Genomic DNA, 22367 nt, shown 5'->3' with positions numbered 1-22367 from the left:
CCCCTGGCAGCCTGCCTGCCATGGGGGTGTCTGTGCTCAGGCCTGCTCCCTCTGTTGCAGGTGGTGCCGGTGACCGCCGCGGGCTGCCCGGTGGCAGAGGTGCCCTTCGTCCGCTCTGGCCTGCTGGGATTTGTGGGGCCTGTAGGTGACCCAGGCTGGCAGCTGGCACTGCTCCCTGCTCCTGTTTGGGCTGGGGAGCCCTCAGGGTTGGAAAGGAAAGCAGCAGGGTACAGAAGGGTGGGGGTGGGAAGGGACCTCTGGAGGTGATGCAGTCTGCCCCCACACCTGCCAGAGGAGGTCACACAGGTGGGTCTGGCATGTCCCCAGAGGTGGAGGCTCCAGCCTGGGGCTGCCTGCTCCAGTGCCTGACCACTCTGGCAGGACAGAAATTGTTCCTTGTGGCCAACCTGAACCTCCCCTGGGCCACTTCCAGGCCATTTCTTCTCTTCCTATCCCCTGATCCTGGGGGGGACAACCAGGCTCCCACCACTCTCGTGGTGCAGAACCTCACCTCCAGCCTCACTCTCCCCACCTCCAGCTCTGCTCCATCCCTCCCACTCCTGCCACTCCCTCACAGCCTCAAAAGTCCCTCCCCAGCTTTTTTGGAGCCCCTTTCAGCTCCTGGCAGGCCACAAGAAGGTCACCTGGGAGCCTCCTCTGCTCCAGCCTGCACAGCCCCAACTCTTTCAGGCTGTGCTCACAGCAGAGCTGCTGCAGCCTCTCAGCATCCTCCTGGTCCTGCTCTGGACACTCTCCAGCATCTCCACAGCCCTCTTGGCCCAGGGGCTCCAGAGCTGGATGCAGGACTCCAGGTGGGGTCTCAGCAGAGCAGAGCAGAGGGGCAGAATCCCCTCCCTACTTCCAGTGAGGAAGAAAACAATTGACAGCAATTCAGAGGTGGTTCTGAGGTGTGCCAGTCAGAGAGGCCTCTGCCCTGCTGTGCCCAGCTGACAGGAGGCTGTGCCCTGCAGGGCAGCCTGGTGTTCGTGGTGGGCAAGATGGATGGGCTGCTGACGGTCAGCGGGCGCAGGCACAACGCCGACGACATCGTGGCCACAGGGCTGGCAGTGGAGTCCATCAAGACAGTCTACAGGGGCAGGTCAGCAGGGCAGCTCTGGGCACAGGGTGGGGCAGAAGCTTGGCAGCAGCCTGAGAGGGACAGGGGTCAGCAGCAGGAGGTGGACTGAATCCTTTCCACCTCCTCATCTCTTCCCTTTTTGGCTCGGTGGGAACTGTCTGATGGTTTTTGCTTCCCTCTGTCCTTGCCCTGTGAGGTTTGCTCACCTGGTTTTGGCTCTGGGCTGTTTCCCTGGGTCTTGGTGCCCAGAGATTGGTGCCAGGGTGGCTCTGGTTCTTGGTGTCCAGAGGTTGGTGCCAGGGTGGCTCTGGTTCTTGGTGCCCAGAGGTTGGTGCCAGGGTGGCTCTGGTTCTTGGTGTCCAGAGGTTGGTGCCAGGGTGGCTCTGGTTCTTGGTGCCCAGAGGTTGGTGCCAGGGTGGCTCTGGTTCTTGGTGCCCAGAGGTTGGTGCCAGGGTGGCTCTCTGCTGTCCCTAGGATCGCTGTGTTCTCTGTCTCTGTCTTCTATGACGAGAGGATCGTGGTGGTGGCCGAGCAGAGGCCAGACGCCTCCGAGGAGGACAGCTTCCAGTGGATGAGCAGAGTGCTGCAGGTGAGCCACTGGCAGAGTGTCAGCAGCCCAGGGAAGGGGCAGCTGAGTGAGCCCCAGGCTTGAGATCCATCCTGGCAGAGGTGGGGGGGGCACAAGCTGGGTGAATCTGTTCTGCACAAGCTCTGGGGTACTGCCTGCGGCACAGCCCTGAGGAGGCTCAAGCTCAGCTCTGCCTCTTGGCTCACAGTGGCCTTTAGGTTGGAACAGGTTGCCCAGGGAGGTTGTGGAGCACAGGAGCACAGAATGGGATCTTTGAATGGCAGGAGGAGGAGGAGGAATGGATTTGGAGTGGCAGAGGGGAGATTGAAAGTGGATGTGAGGAAGAAGTGAGGGTGGTGAGAGCCTGGCACAGGTTGAGGGTGGTGAGAGCCTGGCACAGGTTTCCCAGGGAGGTTGTGGAGCACAGAAGCACAGAATGGGATCTTTGAATGGCAGGAGGAGGAGGAGGAATGGATTTGGAGTGGCAGAGGGGAGATTGAAAGTGGATGTGAGGAAGAAGTGAGGGTGGTGAGAGCCTGGCACAGGTTGAGGGTGGTGAGAGCCTGGCACAGGTTGAGGGTGGTGAGAGCCTGGCACAGGTTGCCCAGGGAGGTTGTGGAGCACAGAAGCACCCAATGTGATCAAAGATCCCATTCTGTGCTTCTGTGCCCCACAACCTCCCTGGAGATGCTCAGGGGACCAGGTTGGATGAGGCCTTGAGTGACCTGTTCTAGTGGGAGGTGTCACTGCCTGTGGCAGGAGGTTGGCACTGGCTGAGCTTTGAGCTCTCTTCCAGCCTAAACCCTTCTATGATTCTGCTTTCAGGCTACCAAGGTCCTGCATCTGGCTTGGGCACCAATCCAGGCTGGGTGCAGAGTGGGTTGAGAGCAGCCCTGAAGAGCTTTGGGGGTGTTGGGTGCTGAGCACCCCCCTGGGAGCCAGCAGTGCCCTCCTGTGTGCTGGGCTGCTGCCAGGGGGAGGTGGGCAGCAGGAGGGGATTTTGCCCCTGTCAAGAGGGCCAGAAGAAGGGAATGGTTTGAAGCTGAGGCAGAGCAGGGCTAGGCTGGAGCTGAGGAGGATGAGGGTGGTGAGACTGGCACAGGCTGGGGCAGAAGGAGCAGAGTGTGGTGGATCAGAGCAGCAGCAGAGTGGATCTGAGGCTCTCAGGTGGCTTTGGGGATTTTGGTCCTGAAGGATTTCACTGTGGATTCGTTGTGCAGGAAGCAGTCAGGGCAGGGACTGCTGACAAGCACTTGGCTGCAGTGTGCCAGGGCAGCTGTGCCAGGCAGCTGCCTGCAGCAGCTCACTGCCCACCTGCCCTCTCTCCAGGCCATCGACAGCATTCACCAGGTGGGGGTTTACTGCCTTGCCCTTGTGCCAGCCAACACACTGCCAAAAACTCCCCTGGGAGGCATCCACATCTCCCAGACCAAGCAGCACTTCCTGGAGGGCTCTCTGCACCCCTGCAACATCCTCATGTGCCCCCACACCTGTGTCACCAACCTGCCCAAGCCCAGGCAGAAGCAACCAGGTACTTCCAGCCTCAGCAAGCTGTTCCCTGCCTCAGCCCCAGCAGGTTGGGGTGAGGCCTCTGAGCCTGCCCTGTGGCTGTGGCATGTCTGAGGCCTCTCCTTGCATGTGGCACTCAGGAATTCTGATCCCTGCCTCTGCCCTGGCTGGGATTCTCCCAGGAGAGCAGCAAAGCCTGAAGCCCATCAGAGAGGCTTCATTGCCTCCTGCCCAGGGGCACCCTGCAGAGGGTCTCTGCAGCTTTGCAGCTCTGCAGGCTGCAGCTCTGGGCTAGTTCAAGTCCCTAAAGCTGCTCTTTGTCCCCAGGTGTGGGCCCTGCCTCTGTGATGGTTGGCAACCTGGTGGCTGGCAAGAGAATTGCCCAGGCCTCTGGGAGGGATCTTGGGCAGCTGGAGGACAACGACCTGGTGAAGAAGGTAAGGCAGGACACGAAGCTGCTTCCCCGTGGGAGCAGCAGGCCCTAGGATCCTCCTGAGGGCAGCAGTGGAGTCCCCTGCACTGGGCAGACTGGCAGGGTTCTGAGCCAGCTCACTGCCACCCAGGATGCCAGGGTGGAAAGGGCCCCAAGGCTCAGATGATCCTCAGGGTCCCTTCCAACCTGGCATTCTGGAGTCCTGTGGTGTGGTGCAGCTGGAGGAGGAGAAACAATTCACCTGCAGCTGAGTGCAGAGCAGCAGTGAGAAGCACTTGGAAGTGCAGCACAAACATTTCCCTCCTGCCTCTCTTTCAGCACCAGTTCCTGACAGAGGTGCTGCAGTGGAGAGCTCAAGCAACTCCTGACCACCCTCTCTTCCTCTTGTTGAATGCCAAGGTACAGCCAGGGCCAGGCTGGGCTGGGGTTTTTTGATGCCCACAGCTCCAGGCTGCAGCCAGAGGAGTGTGGGCAGCAGGGCAGGAGGAGATCCTGCCCCTGGGCTCTGCTCAGACCTCACCTCCAACCCTGCCTCCAGCAGGAGGAGGACACAGAGCTGTGGAGAGAGGCCAGGGGAGGCCACAGAGATGAGCCAAGGGCTGGAGCAGCCCTGCTGGGAGCACAGGCACAGGGAGCTGGGGGAGAGGAGAAGGCTCCAGGGGGACCTCAGAGCTGCCTGCCTGTGCCTGAAGGGATCCTGCAGGAAGGCTGCAGAAGGACTCAGCATGAGGGGGTCTGAGGCAGGCCAAGGGGGAATGGTTTGGAGCTGAGGCAGAGCAGGGTGAGAGTGGAGTGAGGAAGAAGTTGTGCAGCAGGAGGGTGCTGAGAGTCTGGCACAGGCTGCCCAGGGAGGCTGTGGCCAAGGTCAGGCTGGATGAGGCCTTGGGCAGCTGAGCCTAGCTGAGAGGTCCCTGCCTGTGGTGGGGAGGTTGGAGGGGCTGAGCTCTGAGCTCCCTTCCAGCCTGAGCTATTCTTTGCTATTCAGCACAAACCTGAGACTGTTTCAAACCTTCTGCCCACTCCAGTGCCCTGTGCTGGGCTGTGCCCATGGAGCTGCACCTGGAGCTTGAGGCCTCTGAGCCCAGAGATCTCTCAGCTGCAGCAGTCCAGGCTGGGAGGTGACTGCTGGAGAGCAGCCCCAAGGAGAGGGCCTGGGAGTGCTGGGGGAGAGCATCCATGGGGCAGCAATGTGCCCTGGGGCCAAGAGGCCAATGGGGTCCTGGGGTGTGTTAAGCAGAGTGAGTCCAGCAGAGCCAGGGAGGTTCTCCTGCCCCTCTGCTCTGCCCTGCTGAGACCTCATCTTGAGTGCTGCATTCAGTGTGGGGCTCCCCAGTTGCAGAGGGGCAGGGATCTGCTGGAGAGGATCCAGTGGAGGGCTGTGAAGATGATGAGGGGACTGGAGCAGTGCCTGGTGAGGAGAGGCTGAAGGCCCTGGGGCTGAGAGTCTGGAGAAGAGAAGACTGAGAGGGGATTTAAACAATGTTTTCTGAGGGCTGGGGGTCAAGAGAGAGGGGACAGGCCCTGGGGGTGGGGGACAGGCTCTGGGGGTCAGGAGGAGGGAGTCAGGCTCTGGGGGTCAGGAGCTGGGGACAGGCTTTGGGGGTCAGGAGGGGGACAGGCTGTGGGGGTCAGGAGCTGGGGACAGGCTTTGGGGGTCAGGAGGGGGACAGGCTGTGGGGGTCAGGAGGGGGACAGGCTGTGGGGGTCAGGAGCTGGAGACAGGCTGTGGGGGTCAGGAGGGGGACAGGCTGTGGGGGTCAGGAGCTGGGGACAGGCTGTGGGGGTCAGGAGGGGGACAGGCTCTGCTCACTGCTCCCTGGGCCAGGACAAGCAGCAGTGGATGGAAGCTGCAGCACAGCTCAGGAGGTTCCAGCTCAGCACAAGAGGGAACTTCTTTCCTGGAAGGGTCCCAGAGCCTGGCACAGGCTGCCCAGAGATGTTGTGGGATCTGCTCTGGAACCTTCCCAGCCCTATCTGGATGTGTTCCTGTGTGCCCTGAGCTGGATTGTGTGGTCCTGCTCTGGCAGGGAGCTTGGACTCAATGATCTCTTTGGATCCCTTCCAGCCCCTGACCCCTGTGAGCTGCAGAACTGCCCCAGCCCCAGGGCTGCCTGTTGAAACTGAGCCTGTTTGTAGGTCCCACAGGTTCCTGCTATCATTTAATGGTCTTGAGTATATTCTGGCAAGGTTTTGGTGCAAGAAGACCTGAACTGACTCCCTGGCAGGTAGAATGTTCTAGAGCAGCTCTTCACTCCATCTCTCTCTGACTGGTGCTGTAGTGGATGAGTGACTCCTTGAGTGGCAGCAGCCTCTAGGTCTAGCTCTGTAAGCAGTAGCTTTAGAGTGACCCTGGCAGCCAGCAGCTCCCTGCCTGAGTTGGGCACTTTTGGTTGCTTTCTTTGGGGTCATTTTGGGTTTGTTTGGGGTTTGGGTTTTTTTTTGGGCTGTTTTTGGGTTTGTTCCTTTGTCTTTTTGTGGTTGGTTTTTGGTTTGTGTTTTTTTTTTTCCCTTGCAGCAGCCATTTACTGGCACAGGTTTTGTGCCAGGCCTTGTGCAGAGCAATCTTTGTGTCTCCTCTGAAGGGCACCACTGTGTGCACTGCCACCTGCCTGCAGCTGCACAAGAAGGCCGAGAGGATTGGCTCGGTGCTGTGTGACAAAGGACACCTCAACGCAGGGGACAATGTGGTGCTGCTCTACCCCCCCGGTGAGTCTGCCCCGGGGGGCTGCAGCCCACCCTGGCACTGCTGCCCGGGCTGGGATGTGCGGGCAGAGGAGAGAGCAGGGAAGGGGCAGTGCCTTAGGGGAAGGCTTAACCCACAGGGCTGGACTGGGCTGCAGGGAGGTCTCTGCCCTGAGGTGCCAGGGCAGTGCCAGGGCTCAGACTGCCTCTGTAGGGTGCTGGACAAGCCTCTCTGCTTCCCCAGTGCCCTCTGCCAGGCTTTCTGCTTCTCAGTGCCTTCTGCCAGGCTTTCTCTGCTTCCCTGGTGCCCCGTGCCAGGCTAACTGCTTTCCCAGTGCCCTGTTCCACACTTTCTGCTTCCCCAGTGCCCTCTGCCAGGCTTTCTCTGCTTCCTCAGTGCAGTGTGCCAGGCTTCCTCTGCTTCCCCAGTGCCCTCTGCCAGACTTTCTACTTCTCCAGTGCTCTGTTCCAGGCTTTCTCTGCTTCCCAAGTGCCCTGTGCCAGGCTTTCTCTTCTTCCCAAGTGCCCTGTGCCAGGCTTTCTCTTCTTCCCAAGTGCCCTGTGCCAGGCTTTCTCTTCTTTACCAGTGCCCTGTGCCAGGCTAACTACTTCCCTGGTGCCCTGTGCCAGGATACCTGCTTTCCCAGTGCCCTGTGCCAGGCTTTCCCTGCTCCCCTGCTGTGCTGCTCACCTTGCCCATGGCAGCTGTGGCTGCAGCGAGCGCCTGAGGGGAATGGGCTGGTGCCAAGCTCCTGGGGCAGGGGCTGGTGGCAGCAGAGTGTGCCCCTAGCAGGGTCCTGCTGCCACAGGCTGTGCCCTGTCGTGTCCCTGCAGGCATTGAGCTGATCTCTGCCTTCTATGGCTGCCTCTACGCCGGCTGTGTGCCAGTCACCGTGCGCCCACCCCACGCCCAGAGCCTCGCTGCCACCCTGCCCACCGTGCGCATGATCGTGGAGGTGAGTGCCCAGGGGGGCTGCCAGCCTGCCCGCCGCTGCCCAGGCCCTCTGCTGGCTGCTTGGCAGTGGCTGCTGGAGCACATCCCCTGATGCCCACTGCTCAGAGCTCTGCTGCTGCCTCCCGCTGGAGAGCTCTGGGAGGGAGGCAGCTCTGGGGGTGCAGCTGTGGCACAAGAAGTGGTTTCTGAGAGGTGCCCACCTGGGATGCTGCCACCTGAGAGGGCACTGCTGGGCAAGTGGCAGTCCTCTGTTAGTTGCTTTCTAAGGTCAGTGACCAGGAGGGGACTGTGGGGCAGGAGGGTGGAGGTGGAGTGCCCAGAGGCTGCTCAGGCTGTGCCCAGCTTTGCTGTGGTGCCCTCAGTGGCTGTTCCTCTGGCCAGGTCAGCAAAGCTGCCTGCATCCTCACCACCCAGACCCTGATGAGGCTGCTCAAGTCCAGGGAGGCAGCAGCTGCTGTGGATGTCAAGACCTGGCCAACCATCATCGACACAGGTGAGGTCCCTGGGCCCAGGGCTGCTGCCTGGGGCTTGCTCTGGGCTTCCAGAAGGCCACTCCCTCCTGCCAGGTGCCCTTAAGGGCTTCTTGGGACGTTTAAGAGGCAGTCTGAGGTGTGAGAGCTGCTCCTGGCCTTGCTTGCTGCCATCCCCTCTGCCTTTGTGCAGCTGTGTGATGGAGCTGTGTGATGGAGCTGTGTGATGGAGCTGTGTGATGGAGCTGTGGGATGGAGCTGTGAGATGGAGCTGTGGGATGGAGCTGTGGCTCTGATGCCTGCAGGCAGCTCTCGTGGCCCTAAGAGCAAGTTTGCCTCAGCCTTTACCTGAGGAGAAATCACTTCCCACAGGGGCAGTCTGGCAGGAGTCTGTCTCTGGAGAGGGAGGGAGGAGAAGGGATGGAGGGAGGGAGGGAGGGAGGGAGGGAGGGAGGAAGGAAGGAAGGAAGGAAGGAAGGAAGGAAGGAAGGAAGGAAGGAAGGAAGGAAGGAAGGAAGGAAGGAAGGAAGGAAGGAAGGAAGGAAGGGAGGGAGGGAGGGAGGGAGGGAAGAGAAGGAAGGGGAGAGAGGGAGGGTGGAAGGAGGAAGGAAGGGAGAGAGGGAGTGAGGAAGTAAAGAAGGAGAGGAGAGGGAAGGAAGGAAGGAGAGGGGAGGGAGGAAGGAAGGAAGGAGAGGGGAGGGGAGGGAGGAAGAAGAAGGGAGAGAGGGAGGGTGGAAGGAGGAAGGAAGGAGAAGGGAGAGAGGGAGGGAGAGAGGGAGTGAGCAAGTAAAGAAGGAGAGGGGAGGGAAGGAAGGAAGGAGAGGGGAGGGAGGAAGGAAAGAAGGAGAGGGGAGGGGAGGGAGGAAGAAGAAGGGAGAGAAGGAAGGAAGGAAGGAAGGAAGGAAGGAAGGAAGGAAGGAAGGAAGGAAGGAAGGAAGGAAGGAAGGAAGGAAGGAAGGAAGGAAGGAAGGAAGGAAGGAAGGAAGGAAGGAAGGAAGGAAGGAAGGAAGGAAGGAAGGAAGGAAGGAAGGAAGGAAGGAAGGAAAAGGAAGGAAGGAAAAGGAAGGAAGGAAGGAAGGAAGGAAGGAAGGAAGGAAGGAAGGAAGGAAGGGGAAGGAAGGAAGGAAGGAAGGAAGGAAGGAAGGAAGGAAGGAAGGAAGGAAGGAAGGAAGGAAGGAAGGAAGGAAGGAAGGAAGGAAGGAAGGAAGGAAGGAAGGAAGGAAGGAAGGAAGGAAGGAAGGAAGGAAGGAAGGAAGGAAGGAAGGAAGGAAGGAAGGAAGGAAGGAAGAGGGGAGGGAGGGAAGGGGAGTGGAGGGGACGGAAGGGGAGGGAGGGCAAGCAGAAGCCTTTAGCAGCCCTCCTGGCTTGCTGGGGCTGTGTTTTGCTTTCCAGCCCCAGCTCAGAGCTAGGAGTGACCAAGGTTTGCTCTCTCCCGTGCCAGATGACCTGCCCAGGAAGCGGCTGGCACAGCTCTACAAGCCACCCACGCCCGAGATGTTGGCATACCTGGACTTCAGTGTGTCCACCACAGGGATGCTGACAGGAGTGAAGGTACAGCCAAATGGCCCAGAAACTGTGCCCAGCTCGGGGCTGCCCAGTGGGGAGAGGCAGAGACCTGCTGGGGAGAGCCAGGGGAGGCTGCAGGGATGATCTGGGGGCCTGGAACATCTCTGCTGTGGAGAGAGGCTGAGAGCCTGGAGAGGAGAAGGCTGAGAGGGGACCTGAGCAATGTCTCTCAATATCTGAGGGGTGGGGGGCAAGGTGAAGGTGCCAGGCTCTGGTTGGTGGCACCCAGTGATAGGACAAGGCAAAACTGGGCTGGAATCCAGGAGGAGAAACTTGGAACCCCCTGGGCATCAGAACTGCTGCTGAGAGCTCTGCAGTGGGCATCAGAACTGCTGCTGAGAGCTCTGCAGTGGGCATCAGAACTGCTGCTGAGAGCCCTGCAGTGGGCACCAGGAGCTGCTGCTGAGAGCTCTGCAGTGGGCATCAGAACTGCTGCTGAGAGCTCTGCAGTGGGCATCAGGAGCTCTGCTGCTGAGAGCTCTGCAGTGGGCACCAGGAGCTGCTGCTGAGAGCTCTGCAGTGGGCATCAGAACTGCTGCTGAGAGCTCTGCAGTGGGCACCAGGAGCTGCTGCTGAGAGCTCTGCAGTGGGCACCAGGAGCTGCTGCTGAGAGCTCTGCAGTGGGCACCAGGAGCTGCTGCTGAGAGCTCTGCAGTGGGCATCAGAACTGCTGCTGAGAGCTCTGCAGTGGGCACCAGGAGCTGCTGCTGAGAGCTCTGCAGTGGGCATCAGAACTGCTGCTGAGAGCTCTGCAGTGGGCATCAGAACTGCTGCTGAGAGCTCTGCAGTGGGCACCAGGAGCTCTGCTGCTGCCTCCCACTGGAGCTCTGCCTGGCAGAGCAGGGCAGAGCTGTGAGCTGCTGCTTGGCACTTCCCGGTACCACCACCTCTCAGGGCTCTGCAGTGCTCTGTGCCATGGGAGGTGTGGGCAGGAGTGGCACTGCCTTTGCCTTGCCAAGGCCTCTCGGTGAGCTGCCTGGGCTGCTGCTCCCTCTCCTGGCGAGGTCCTGCCCCGGTGCCAGCTGCTCTCTCGCTGTGTTGCAGATGTCCCACGCGGCCGTGAGTGGGCTCTGCAGAGCCATCAAGCTGCAGTGTGAGCTCTACTCCTCCCGGCAGATTGCCATTTGCCTCGACCCCTACTGCGGGCTGGGCTTTGTGCTCTGGTGCCTCTGCAGGTAGGCGCTGGGGGGAGGGGCAGGAGCAGGTTTGACCCCTGGCAGGGGTGGGGGTGGCAGCTTGCAGCCCATGGGCAGCTGCAGGCAGATGATGTTGGCATGACCAAAGCCACCCATTGGGTGTGAGGGGAGAGTTTGGCTCTGGGCTGGCAACCAGAGGCTGCCTCTGCCTGCAGCTTGGCAGGAGCTGAGCCCAGCCTGATGAGAAGGATTTGTGCTGCCAAATCCTTGCTGGCTCCAGGAGGCTTCTCCCTGCCTCTGCCTCGCTGAGGTGTTGCAGTGAGGGAGGTTTCCTGCTGGAAACTCTGGGGCTGAGTCAGTTCCCTCCCTTCCCTCTGCCAGTGCAGATGTGGGAGGGCTGGAGGAGCTCTGCTGGGAGGACAGGCTGAGGGAGCTGGGGTTGGGAAGAGTCTGGGGGGGACCTCAGAGCTGCCTGCCCTGAAGGGATCCTGCAGGAAGGCTGCAGAAGGACTCAGCATGAGGGGGTCTGAGTCAGGCCAGGAGGGGATGGTTTGGAGCTGAGGCAGAGAAGAGTCTGGAGGGGACCTCAGAGCTGCCTGCCCTAAAGGGATCCTGCAGGAAGGCTGCAGAAGGACTCAGCATGAGGGGGTCTGAGCCAGGCCAGGGGGGGATGGTTTGGAGCTAAGGCAGAGAAGAGTCCTGGGGGGGCCCTCAGAGCTGCCTGCCCTAAAGGGATCCTGCAGGAAGACTGAGCCTGGCCAAGGTAGGGATGGTTTGGAGCTGAGGCAGAGAAGAGTCTGGGGGGGGCCTCAGAGCTGCCTGCCCTAAAGGCATCCTGCAGGAAGGCTGCAGAAGGACTCAGCATGAGGAATTCTGAGCCAGCCAAGGTGGGGATGGTTTGGAGCTGAGGCAGAGCAAGGTGAGAGTGGAGCTGAGGAAGAAGTTGTGCAGCAGGAGGGTGGTGAGAGGCTGGCACAGGCTGCCCAGGGATGCTGTGGCTGTAGGATGTAAGCAGTAGATTTTCATTTAGGATAAGTCCAAGCCAGCCACAGATGTTTTTCTTGCCTGCTGTTCCCCACAGTGTGTACTCTGGGCACCAGTCAATCTTAATTCCTCCTATGGAGCTGGAATCCAACCTGTTTCTCTGGTTATCTACTGTCAGCCAGTATAAAATAAGGGACACTTTCTGTTCCTATTCAGTCATGGAACTGTGCACAAAGGGACTTGGAAACCAAGTGGAAATGTTAAAGGTAAGAAATGAGTCCTTGAACTCTCCTTGAGAGGAGTCCCTGCCCATGGTGGGAGGCTGGAGATGAGCTCTGAGATCCCTTCTGAGCTTGAGTGGGGATCCAGCACTCTGCTCTCACACAAATCTCCAGTCCACAACACACCAAAAGCTGTCTGCAGCCCCAGGAGGTTGCAGAGGGTTGGAGGCAGCAGTGTCTGTGTGGCAGGGAGGCAGCAGGTGGCCACTGAGTGCTGGGCACACCCCGAAGGGAGGATGGCAGCAGCAGAAAGCTCTGCAGAAGAGTTGCTTATGTAAGAGTCTGCAGTGGAGGCTTAGCCCAGCACAGGCTGCAGAGCACACAGGGGAGGCAGTTTGAGCAGAGCTGTGTCCTGCTTGGAGCTGAGAGGAGGGGAAAAAATAGCTGCAGGATGTGCCAGAGGAGGCTTCTGCATGGACTCAGCTGCAGCAGTGCCCTGCAGGTGGAGATGAGATCAGTCCTGGCCTGAAGCTGCCTGCTTTGGGCTGAGCCACAGCACTGCCTGCTGCTCATGTTCAGAGCAGTCCTGAGCCTGGTGCCAGTCCTCTTGAAGCCTCAAGGTGAACACAGAATGGGTTAGGTAGGAAGGGAGCTCAAAGCTCAGCCAGTGCCAAACCCCTGCCATAGGCAGAGACAGCTCCCACCAGAACAGGTCACTCAAGGCCAAATCCAACCTGGTCCTGAACACCTCCAGGGAGGTTGTGGAGCACAGAAGCACAGAATGGGATCAAAGATCCCATTCTGTGCTTCTGTGCTCCACAACCTCTCTGGGAAACCTGTGCCAGGCTCTCACCACCCTCAACCTGTGCCAGGCTCTCACCACCCTCACTTCTTCCTCACATCCACTTTCAATCTCCCCTCTGCCACTCCAAACCCATTCCTCCTCCTCCTGCCATTCCCAGACCTTCTCAAATAGTCCCTCCCCAGCCCTCCTGCAGCCCCCTTCAGACCCTGCAAGGCCACTCCAAGGGCTCCTCCAAGCCTTCTCCTCTCCAGCCTGCACAGCCCCAAACTCTCTCAGCCTGTGCTCAGAGCAGAGCTGCTGCAGCCCTCTCAGCATCTTGGTGGCCTCCTCTGCACTGGCTCCAACCCTTCCATGTGCTGCTTGTGCTGGGGACTCCAGAACTCACTCCAGTACAGTATCCAGTCCTGTACACAGTGCTCCAGATACAGATAGAGAAACCAAATACCCCTCCCAGAAATCAGAGCTCCCAGGAGGGGCTCCCAACCACCCTTCCACCTTCTTTCTACCCTTCTACCTTATCCCAGAGCCTGCCTTACATGCAAGGTGTGTTTGGAGGATGGGCAAGGAGGGGTTAGGAGCAGAAGGATTAGGCACACAGAAGCAGCTCAGGGAGAAACAGAGACTCTGACAGAGACCTCACACACTCTTATCTCTCACACTGCCTTATCTGTGTCTGTGTCCTGTTATTACACATCTCAGGACACCTCTGAGTGAAGCAGACCTCAGCAGTGTTTGCTTTTCCCAGCCTAGCATTAATTTCTCTCACTAAAATACTCCAATCAGCCTCAAACCAGCACATAGACTGAACTGTGCAAGTCAAAGAGCCCCCAGGAGGAGCTCTCCCAACCACCCTTCCACCTTCCTTCCACCTCTCTACCTTATCCCAGAGCCTGCTTTATGTGCAAGGTGAGTTTGGAGGATGGGCAAGGGGGGGTTAGGAGCAGAAGGATGAGGCACACAGGAGCAGCTGAGGGAGAAGAGCAGGACACAGCCTCTGGCAGAGTCTCTGCCTCACCCCCCTCTGTGTCCTTGCTTTTCCACCTCTCAGGATGCCTCTGAGCGCAGCAGCCAGCAGCAGTGTTTGCTTTTCCCAGCCCAGCATCCAGCTTCTCTCCCTGCCATGCTGCCCTCGGGCTCAGCCCAGCACCTTTGGCTCTCTCTGTGTCTCTGCCAGGCTCGAGGCATTAACCTGTCCTGTGTCCGCACCTGCGTGGTGGTGGCAGAGGAGCGCCCACGGGTGGCTCTCACCCACTCCTTCTCCAAGCTCTTCAAGGACATTGGCCTGTCCCCTCGGGCTGTCAGCACCACCTTTGGCTCCAGGGTCAACGTGGCCATTTGTCTGCAGGTACCCAAATGCCCTCTGCTGCTGCCCCTGCCCGCTGGGGCATCACCTGGAGGGTCCCTTCCAACCTCGTCCCCTCCCACGGAGCTCTGCTTCTCCAGAGGCTTTCATTTCACTTTGGTTTTGCCCTCAGGGAACATCTGGGCCTGATCCCACCACAGTCTATGTGGACCTGAAATCTCTCAGACACGACAGGTACAGTGAGGCTGTCCCCCCCCCGGAGCTGTCCCCCCCCCGGAGCTGTCCCCCCCCCGGAGCTGTTCCCCCCATGGAGCTGTCCCCTCTGGGGCTGTCTCCCCTGCCCTGAGCTGTCCCCCATTGTGCTCTCCCTGCCTCATCTGTCCTCCCTGGAACTGTCCCCTCCCAGAGCTGTCGTCCCCCCCCCCACCCCCCATCTGTCCCCTCCAGGAGCTGTTCCCCCAGGTGCTGTCCCCCACCCTGAGCTGTCCCTCCCTGGAGCTGTCTCCACCTGAGCCACCCCCCCCCCAGCCCCAGCGCTGTCATCCCATGGAGTTGTCCCCACTTTAAGCTGTCCCTCCCTGGAGCTGTCCCCACCTGAACCACCCCCCCGCGGAGCTGTCGTCCCATGGAGCTGTCCCTGCTCTGAGCTGTTCCATCCCCCGGAGCTGTTCCCCACTGGAGCTGCCCTGCCCTGATCTGTCCCCCCCGGAGCTGTCCCCCTTGGAGCTGTCCCCCCCTCAGCTCTCTCTTCCTGCAGCAGTTTTCAGCTCTCCTCTCCCCTGACAACCTTTTCTGCCCCCCCAGGGTGCGCCTGGTGGAACGAGGAGCCCCCCAGAGCCTGCTGCTGGCCGAGTCAGGGAAGGTAATTCCCTGCCATGGCCTGGCCTGGCCCACAGCCCCTGGGCACCCCCCCAGGGCTCTGTGCCCCTCAGCACCTATTCCCCCCAGGGCTCTGTGCCCCTCAGCATCCCCCCCCAAGGCTCTGTGCCCCTCAGCATCCCCCCCCAGGGCTCTGTGCCCCTCAGCATCCCCCCCCACGGCTCTGTGCCCCTCAGCATCCCCCCCAAGGGCTCTGTGCCCCTCAGCATCTCCCCCCAGGGCTCTGTGCCCCTGAGAACCCCTCCAGGGCTCTGTGCCCTTGAGTATCTCTGTGCCCCTCAGCATCCGTCCCCAGGGCTCTGTGCCCCTGAGAACCCCTCCAGGGCTCTGTGCCCTTGAGTATCTCTGTGCCCCTCAGCACCCCCCCAGGGCTCTGTGCCCTTGAGTACCTCTGTGCCCCTCAGCACCCCCCAGGGCTCTGTGCCCTTGAGTACCTCTGTGCCCCTCAGCACCCCCCAGGGCTCTGTGCCCCTCAGCACCCCCAGGGCTCTGTGCCCTTGAGTACCTCTGTGCTCCTCAGCACCCCCAGGGCTCTGTGCCCTTGAGTACCTCTGTGCCCCTCAGCACCCCCCAGGGCTCTGTGCCCATGACCCTGTGGATGTGTCGCTGGGACTCACAGAATGGGAGGGGTTGGAAGTGTTTGGTGAGACTGGCACAGGCTGCCCAGGGTGGGCTGTGGCTGCTCCCTCCCTGGAGGTGCTCATGGCCAGGCTGGATGAGGCCTGGAGCAGCCTGTGCTGGTGGAGGTGTCCCTGCTGCATGGGACAGAGGATGGAGATGAGCTCTGAAGGTGCTCTCCAGCCCAGAGCCCCCAGTGCTGAGTCCCAGAGTTCCTCCGTGCCACCAGCAGGGCTCAGGGCTGTGTCCCAGCCTGTCCCATTCCTGCCTTTCTGGAGGCAGAGGAGCAGCCTTGGTGCTTCAGCTGGGTGTGAAGATAACTCACAGGGCAGATCTTCCTTCTGCTGCTCTTTAGATTCTCCCTGGAGTCAAAGTAGTCATCGTCAATCCTGAGACCAAAGGGCCTCTTGGAGACTCTCACCTGGGGGAGGTGAGTGCAGATTTCCCTCTTTGGGCATCTTGTGGCTGCCTGCTGCTTGAGCTGCATCCCCTGTGTCTGCTGGGTGACAGAGTCATAGGATCAGGCAGAGTTGGAAGGGAGCACAAGGATCAGGCAGTGCCAACTCCCCTGCCATGCCCAGGGACACCCTGCCCTAGAGCAGGCTGCACACAGCCTCAGCCAGCCTGGCCTCAAACACCTCCAGCCATGGGGCCTCAACCCCCTCCCTGGGCAACCCATTCCAGCCTCTCACCACTCTCCTGCTCAACAATTTCCTCCTCACCTCCAGCCTCACTCTCCTCACCTCCAGCTCTGCTCCATCCCCCCCACTCCTGCCACTCCCTCACAGCCTCAAAAGTCCCTCCCCAGCTTTTTTGGAGCCCCTTCAGATCCTGGCAGGCCACAAGAAGCTCACCTGGGAGCCTCCTCTGCTCCAGCCTGCACAGCCCCAACTCTTTCAGGCTGTGCTCACAGCAGAGCTGCTGCAGCCTCTCAGCATCCTCCTGGCCCTGCTCTGGACACTCTCCAGCATCTCCACAGCCCTCTTGGCCCAGGGGCTCCAGAGCTGGATGCAGGACTCCAGGTGGGGTCTCAGCAGAGCAGAGCAGAGGGGCAGAATCCCCTCCCTGGCCCTGCTGGCCACACTGCTGCTGCTGCAGCCCAGGCTCTGCTTGGCTCTCTGGGCTGCAAGTGCACACTGCTGGCTCCTGCTGAGCTTCTCCTCCAGCAGCACCCCCAAGTGCCTCTCCCGCCTGGCACTGCCCAGCCTGGATTGGTGCTTGGCATTGCCTCGACCCAGCTGCAGGAACCTTGCACTTGGTCTTGTTGAACCTCCTGAGCTTGGCCTGTGCCCACCTCTGCAGCCTGCACAGCTCCCTCTGGATGGATCCTGCCCTCCAGCCTGGCTGAGCACCACACAGCTTGGTGTGGGCAGCAAACCTGCTGAGGCTGCACTCAGTGCCTCTGCCCATGGCACCCACAGAGATGTTGAACAAGATTGGTGCCAGGACTCATCCCTGAGGGACTCTGCTTGGCACTGCCCTCCAGTTGGCCATGGAGCCATTGGCAGCCACTCTTTGGGTGTGGCCCTCAAGCCAGTTCTTTATCCATCATTGGGTGACATCTTCCAGGCTCTGGGAAGCTAAATTCTTGCTGGACTGGTTTGGCTTTGGTAAAGTAAATCCCTGCTGGGCAGGAAGGTTGGGTCCAGGCTAAATCTTGTCTGAGTGGTTTCCAAATCATCTTCATTTACATTTTGCTTCCTTCCCTTGACTCCAGCACAGGGCCCTTGGCCTGTGCTGCTTGAGTGCAAGTTTGGGACTCCATAGGCTAACAAAATCCAGCCCTGATCTCCTCAGTTCACCCTCCCCCTCCAGCCACTAGGAGAGAGCTCTGCCAGATGTGTGCTTGGAAAAGAGATGAAAGAACAGAAAAGGGAATTTTAGACTTGGATCTAAATGGGAAGAGAGAGGTTGGGAAGGAAAAGGAGATTGGAAGGGAAAAAGGTTGGGAAGAAGAAAAGAGGCTGGAAGGAAAAGTGGAAATTGGGAAGGTAAATGGGAGTTGGGAAGAGAAAAAAGGTTGGGAATTGAAAAGGAAGTTGAGAGGAAAAGTGGAGGTTGGGAAGAGAAATAAGAAGGCTGGAAAGAAAATAAAAAAGGTTGGAAAGAAAGGGGAGGTTGGAAGGAAAAAAGATTGGGAAGCAAAGCAGAGGTTGGGAGAGCAGAAAGGGGCTGGGATGTTGAGAGGCTGGAGCTGGATGCAAACCATTTCTGTTAGCTGGAAAACTTCAGCTGCAGAGTAGCCTCTGGGGGCTCTGCCCTGCCCGCGGCTCTGCCCTGTCCCTGGCTCTGCCCTGCCCGCGGCTCTGCCCTGCCCTGCCCGCGGCTGTGCCCTGTCCCTGGCTCTGCCCTGCCCGCGGCTCTGCCCTGCCCGCGGCTGTGCCCTGTCCCTGGCGCTGCCCTGCCCGCGGCTCTGCCCTGCCCATGGCTCTGCCCTGCCCGCGGCTCTGCCCTGCCTGCAGCTCTGCCCTGTCCCTGGCTCTGCCCTGCCCGCGGTTCTGCCCTGCCCGCGGTTCTGCTGTGCCCGCAGCTCTGCCCTCTCCCCGGCTCTGCTCTGCCCTGCCCGCGGCTCTGCTCTACCCCGGATCTGCCCTGCCCTGTTCCTGGCTCTGCTCTGCCCTCGGCTCTGCTCCGCTCTGTCCCCGGCTCTGCTCCGCTCTGTCCCCGGCTCTGCTCTGCTCTGTCCCCGGCTCTGCCCTGCTCTGCTCTGTCCCCGGCTCTGCCCTGCTCTGCTCTGTCCCCGGCTCTGCCCCCGGCTCTGCCCTGCTCTGCTCTGTCCCCGGCTCTGCCCCCGGCTCTGCCCTGCTCTGCTCTGTCCCCGGCTCTGCCCCCGGCTCTGCCCTGCTCTGCCCCCGGCTCTGCTCTGCTCCGCTCTGCCCCCGGCTCTGCCCTGCCGGCGCCGCCGCAGCGCTCGGCAGGGGCTCGGGGCCAGCCCTGGCTGCATCCCTGCGCTTGGGTCCCGCTGCAGATCTGGGTGAACAGCCCCCACACGGCCAGCGGCTACTACACCATCTACGACAGCGAGAGCCTGCAGGCAGATCACTTCAACACCCGCCTGAGCTTCGGCGACGCCGCGCAGACGCTGTGGGCTCGCACCGGGTACCTCGGCTTCGTGCGCCGCACCGAGCTCACCGCCGCCAGCGGGGGTAGGGCAGCGGCGGCGGCGGGAGGGCAGCGGCGGGCTGCAGGCTGCGGCTGCCTGCTCCACCCCTTCGCCTCCCTTCTGTCCTCTCAGAGCGCCACGATGCCCTCTACGTGGTGGGAGCGCTGGACGAGACCCTGGAGCTGCGAGGGCTCCGTTACCATCCCATCGACATCGAGACCTCCGTGTCCCGCACCCACAGGAGCATTGCTGAATGGTAAAGCAGCCCCGGGGACAGCCCAGCCAAGAGGGTGGGACAGTGGCTTTGAGGGGCCTGGAGCACAGCCCTGAGAGGAGAGGCTGAGGGAGCTGGGGGGGTACAGCCTGCAGCAGAGGAGGCTCAGGGCAGAGCTCATTGCTGCCTGCAGCTGCCTGCAGGGAGGCTGTAGCCAGGTGGGGTTGGGCTCTGCTGCCAGGCAGGCAGGGCCAGGAGAAGGGGACACAGCCTGAAGCTGTGCCAGGGCAGGCTGAGGCTGGATGTTGTTAGGAAGTTGTTGTCAGAGAGAGTGATTGGCACTGGAATGGGCTGCCCAGGGAGGTGGTGCAGTGCCCATGGCTGGAGGTGTTGGTGCCAAGCCTGGCTGGGGCACTGAGTGCCATGGTCTGGTTGGTTGGCCAGGGCTGGGGGCTGGGTTGGGCTGGGTGAGCTTGGAGCTCTCTGCCAACCTGAAGGAAGGAAGGAAGGAAGGAAGGAAGGAAGGAAGGAAGGAAGGAAGGAAGGAAGGAAGGAAGGAAGGAAGGAAGGAAGGAAGGAAGGAAGGAAGGAGGGAAGGAAGGAAGGAAGGAAGGGAAAGAAAGGAAGAAAGGAAGAAAGGAAGAAAAGAAAGGAAGAAAGGAAGAAAGAGAGAGAGAGAAAAAGAGCTGGGAGAGGGGAGACTGAGACTGGAGAGGAGGAAGAAGCTAGGGAGAGCAAGGGTGGGGAGACACTGGCACAGGTTGCCCAGGGAGGCTGTGGCTGTTCCTCCCTGGAGGTGTTCAAGATGAGGCTGGGTGGGACCTTGAGCAAGCTGTGCTGGTGGGAGGGATCTCTGCCTGCAGGGCTCCGAGTCCTCTGTGCCATGGTTCCAGGGCACACTGCTCCTGCACAGATCAGGTGCCAGGCCAGGGCAGGTTCAGCTTCTCCACCAAAATGCAGTTTCAGTTTGCTTAGCCAAGCCAAGGTCACTGTGACCTCCCAGGGCCTGCACTCTGCTGTGGCTGCTCAGGTCTGGCAGGGACCCTGACCCCTCTCTGCCCAGCACCGAAGTGCCAGCAGCTGGTGTGAGAGAGGGCAGAGGGAGGAGTGATGGACCCAGGGAAAGGAGCCTGAGGAGGTGATGCTTTCTGTCTGGAGGTGTTCAGGGCCAGGCTGGATGAGGCCTGGAGCAGCCTGGACTGGTGAGAGAGGTCCCTGCCCGTTGCAGGAGGCTGGCACTGAATGACCTTTGAGATCCCTTCCAACCCAACCCATTCTGTGGTTCCCTGAACTGATCTTTGCCATGTCAGGACTTGGTCACTTGGAAGTGCAGCCCAGAGCAGGTGGAAACTCAGCTGTGGATGAAGGATTTCAGCTGAGGCTCTCTGTGCCCCAGCACTGTAACTACCTCCTCTGCTTCTCTTTTCTTCCCCCTCCCCTTCTTACCCCTTTCAGTGCTGTGTTCACATGGACCAACTTGCTGGTGGTGGTGGTGGAGCTGTGTGGCTGTGAACAGGAAGCCCTGGACCTGGTTCCTCTGGTCACAAACGTGGTGCTGGAGGAGCATTACCTGATCGTGGGCGTGGTGGTGGTGGTGGATCCTGGAGTCATTCCCATCAACTCCAGGGGGGAGAAGCAACGAATGCATCTCCGGGACAGCTTCCTGGCTGACCAGTTGGACCCCATCTATGTGGCCTACAACATGTAACATGGGGGCAGACCTCAGTCAGGACCTCTGTGGGACCAAGTGAGTGGCAGAGGGTGGCTGTGGAAACGCAGCTGGTGAACACCCAACGACTCATACTTGATCTGAGGCTGCAGGTTGCTGCCATGTCCCTTTCATCTCATCCCCTGGTAAGCCTGAGGTGGTTCTGAGTGCCAGCAGACCAGAGGAGATGTGGCAGGCAATGGAAAACCTCTGGAAGAGTTTACTGAACCCTTTAGCTTTCTAGAAGTGCAGAGTTGACACAGGTGTGAGCTCCAAACTCCCCAAGGCCTTTCCAGTAGCTTCCTTTTTCAGCCTGCTGTACATATTTGTATTTTTATCTAATCCCTGGGGTAGGATTCTCTAAGGGGGAAGCTTTTATTTAGTTAAGATAATAAAAACTCTTAAGAAAAGGGTCACCAGAGTTCTGCAGTTCCCTGCTCTCTTAATATCCTTGGCCCCTCTGCTCTAGCTCCTCAGCCCATGGCATCACCACAGCTGTGCCAGGCCCAAAGCCAGACCTCACAGGCTCTCAGAGCTCCTCGTGGCAGAGACATTTCTTCAAGCTCAAAAAGACAGAGACTTGTTGCCTGTGTTTTAAAGATGTTAATATTCCTCTGTAGGATTCTCTTGGAAGGAGGATTCCCTGGGGTGCTGCTGCCACCAGCTGAAGGCAGCAGTCTGAAGGGCAGGTGATGCTCTGCGGTCCTCAGCACAGCTCTCTCTTGGTCAGACATCAGCCACAGCTCTCACTTGGCAGTGTCCAGGCCTTTGGTGCTGGCCAGGAGTGTCTGAGAGCAGGCAGGAAGCTGATTTTAAGGCACATCTTTGTCAGAGAGGTTCAGTTTAAATAGTAGCATGGAACTGGCGAGGGTTCAGGTCCCAAATGCTCCCCTGAAAGGATGCCCCCTGAGTGCCAGCCTTTGCCTCCAGCCACTGCAGCACTTTGTACTGGCTGGCACTCAGCACAGCTCTCTGCTCCTGCACTGCACAGAACCATCACAGCATGGCTTAGGGACCTCACAGCTCATCTCCAGTCTCCCCACTGGGGGCAACCTCATCAAAAGTCCCTTTGTAGCCTTCCTGGAGGATTCTTTCAAGCTATTGGGAGGCTTCAAGTCCCCCTGGAGTCTTCTCCAGGCTGCACACCCCCAGCTCCCTCAGCCTGTCCTCACAGCAGAGCTGCTCCAGCCCTGGGCTCATCTTTGTGGCCTCCTCTGGCCTCACTCCAGCAGCTCTGTGTCCTTAGCCTGGAGACTGCAGAACTGGGAGCAGATTTGGGGGTGAGGTCTCAGCAGAGCAGAGCCAAGGGGCAGAATCCCCTCCCTTGCCCTCCTGGCCCAGCTCCTCTGTCTTTGTGCCATGCAGTTCCCTCTTGGCAGAGCAAGAGAGGTTGTAAGTAGGCTTTAATGTCCAGTGGGAGGCAATAACTCAGCTTCCCTCACAGCACTTGCTGGGAAGAATCAGTTCTGGAGTTGGCTGAGTGCAGCTCTTCTGCTCCAGGAGGAGGCACAAAAGGTGAGGCAGAGCAGCTGTGGCTGAGCACATCAGGAGAGAGCTGTGAGCGAGCAGCACAGCCTGCAGGGTACTCTGGCAGCTCTGCAGCCTTAGAGCAGTGGATGTGAACTCCTCCTGTTAGGGAGCAGCTGCACACTGGGCCGAGAGGCAGTGCTGAGGCTTTGGCTCAAGTGAACCTTTCTTTAAGGCTTAATAATCTTTAAGGAACAGTAAAATTCCTCTGGGAGTTAAGGAAGGAGGATTTGGGGAGGGATGAGAGTGGATACCAGAGACTGCAACAGGTTTGTTGAGGGTTTGGTTTGAGTCAGAGGTGGTCTGCAGCACAGATGAGGTGGTTGAGATGTTCACAGTTACCTCATGCAGAGGTTTTAGGCAGAACTTAAAAGGTTTACAGGACTTAACTCTGCAGCTTCTGTGGCACTCAGCAGCAGAGCTGTGAGCACAGCCCAGGGCTGGCCCTGGAAACCTCCTGTGGGTCCTTCCCTGGGGACAGGACTGCTGCAGCTGGGCCAGGTTCTGAGAGGTGCTGTTGAAAAGTACCTGGGGGAGGATAGATTCAGGAACTGGAAGCTGCTGTGGCAAGGCCTTGGAGAGCTCTTTGCAGACAGCTTGGTCTGAAG

General features: G+C 59.7%; 1 protein-coding gene across 3 annotated transcripts in view; it reads left to right on the top strand.

Moving 5' to 3' along the window:
* DIP2B (disco interacting protein 2 homolog B) overlaps nucleotides 1–20645 on the top strand; it is a 63574-nt gene extending 42929 nt beyond the window's left edge. For all 3 annotated transcript variants that reach the window (XM_064141583.1, XM_064141581.1, XM_064141580.1), the window contains 19 exons: nucleotides 61–141; nucleotides 972–1099; nucleotides 1553–1667; nucleotides 2976–3177; nucleotides 3483–3592; nucleotides 3907–3987; nucleotides 6171–6294; nucleotides 7105–7226; nucleotides 7607–7718; nucleotides 9137–9246; nucleotides 10306–10436; nucleotides 11479–11647; nucleotides 13582–13752; nucleotides 13883–13944; nucleotides 14515–14572; nucleotides 15563–15637; nucleotides 18176–18353; nucleotides 18443–18566; nucleotides 19980–20645. In XM_064141583.1, the coding sequence (XP_063997653.1) occupies nucleotides 61–141; nucleotides 972–1099; nucleotides 1553–1667; nucleotides 2976–3177; nucleotides 3483–3592; nucleotides 3907–3987; nucleotides 6171–6294; nucleotides 7105–7226; nucleotides 7607–7718; nucleotides 9137–9246; nucleotides 10306–10436; nucleotides 11479–11647; nucleotides 13582–13752; nucleotides 13883–13944; nucleotides 14515–14572; nucleotides 15563–15637; nucleotides 18176–18353; nucleotides 18443–18566; nucleotides 19980–20232 (2406 nt within the window). In that variant the 3' untranslated portion in view covers nucleotides 20233–20645. The remainder of the gene's footprint in view (nucleotides 1–60; nucleotides 142–971; nucleotides 1100–1552; nucleotides 1668–2975; nucleotides 3178–3482; nucleotides 3593–3906; nucleotides 3988–6170; nucleotides 6295–7104; nucleotides 7227–7606; nucleotides 7719–9136; nucleotides 9247–10305; nucleotides 10437–11478; nucleotides 11648–13581; nucleotides 13753–13882; nucleotides 13945–14514; nucleotides 14573–15562; nucleotides 15638–18175; nucleotides 18354–18442; nucleotides 18567–19979) is intronic.
* The last annotated feature ends 1722 nt before the right edge of the window (nucleotides 20646–22367 follow it).

This window comes from Pogoniulus pusillus, unplaced genomic scaffold, assembly GCF_015220805.1.
Source record: "Pogoniulus pusillus isolate bPogPus1 unplaced genomic scaffold, bPogPus1.pri scaffold_58_arrow_ctg1, whole genome shotgun sequence".
In the NCBI taxonomy this organism is placed as follows: Eukaryota; Metazoa; Chordata; class Aves; order Piciformes; family Lybiidae; genus Pogoniulus; species Pogoniulus pusillus.
The sequence above is the reverse complement of the archived record's forward strand: the minus strand, read 5'-3'. Positions and strand labels throughout refer to the sequence as shown.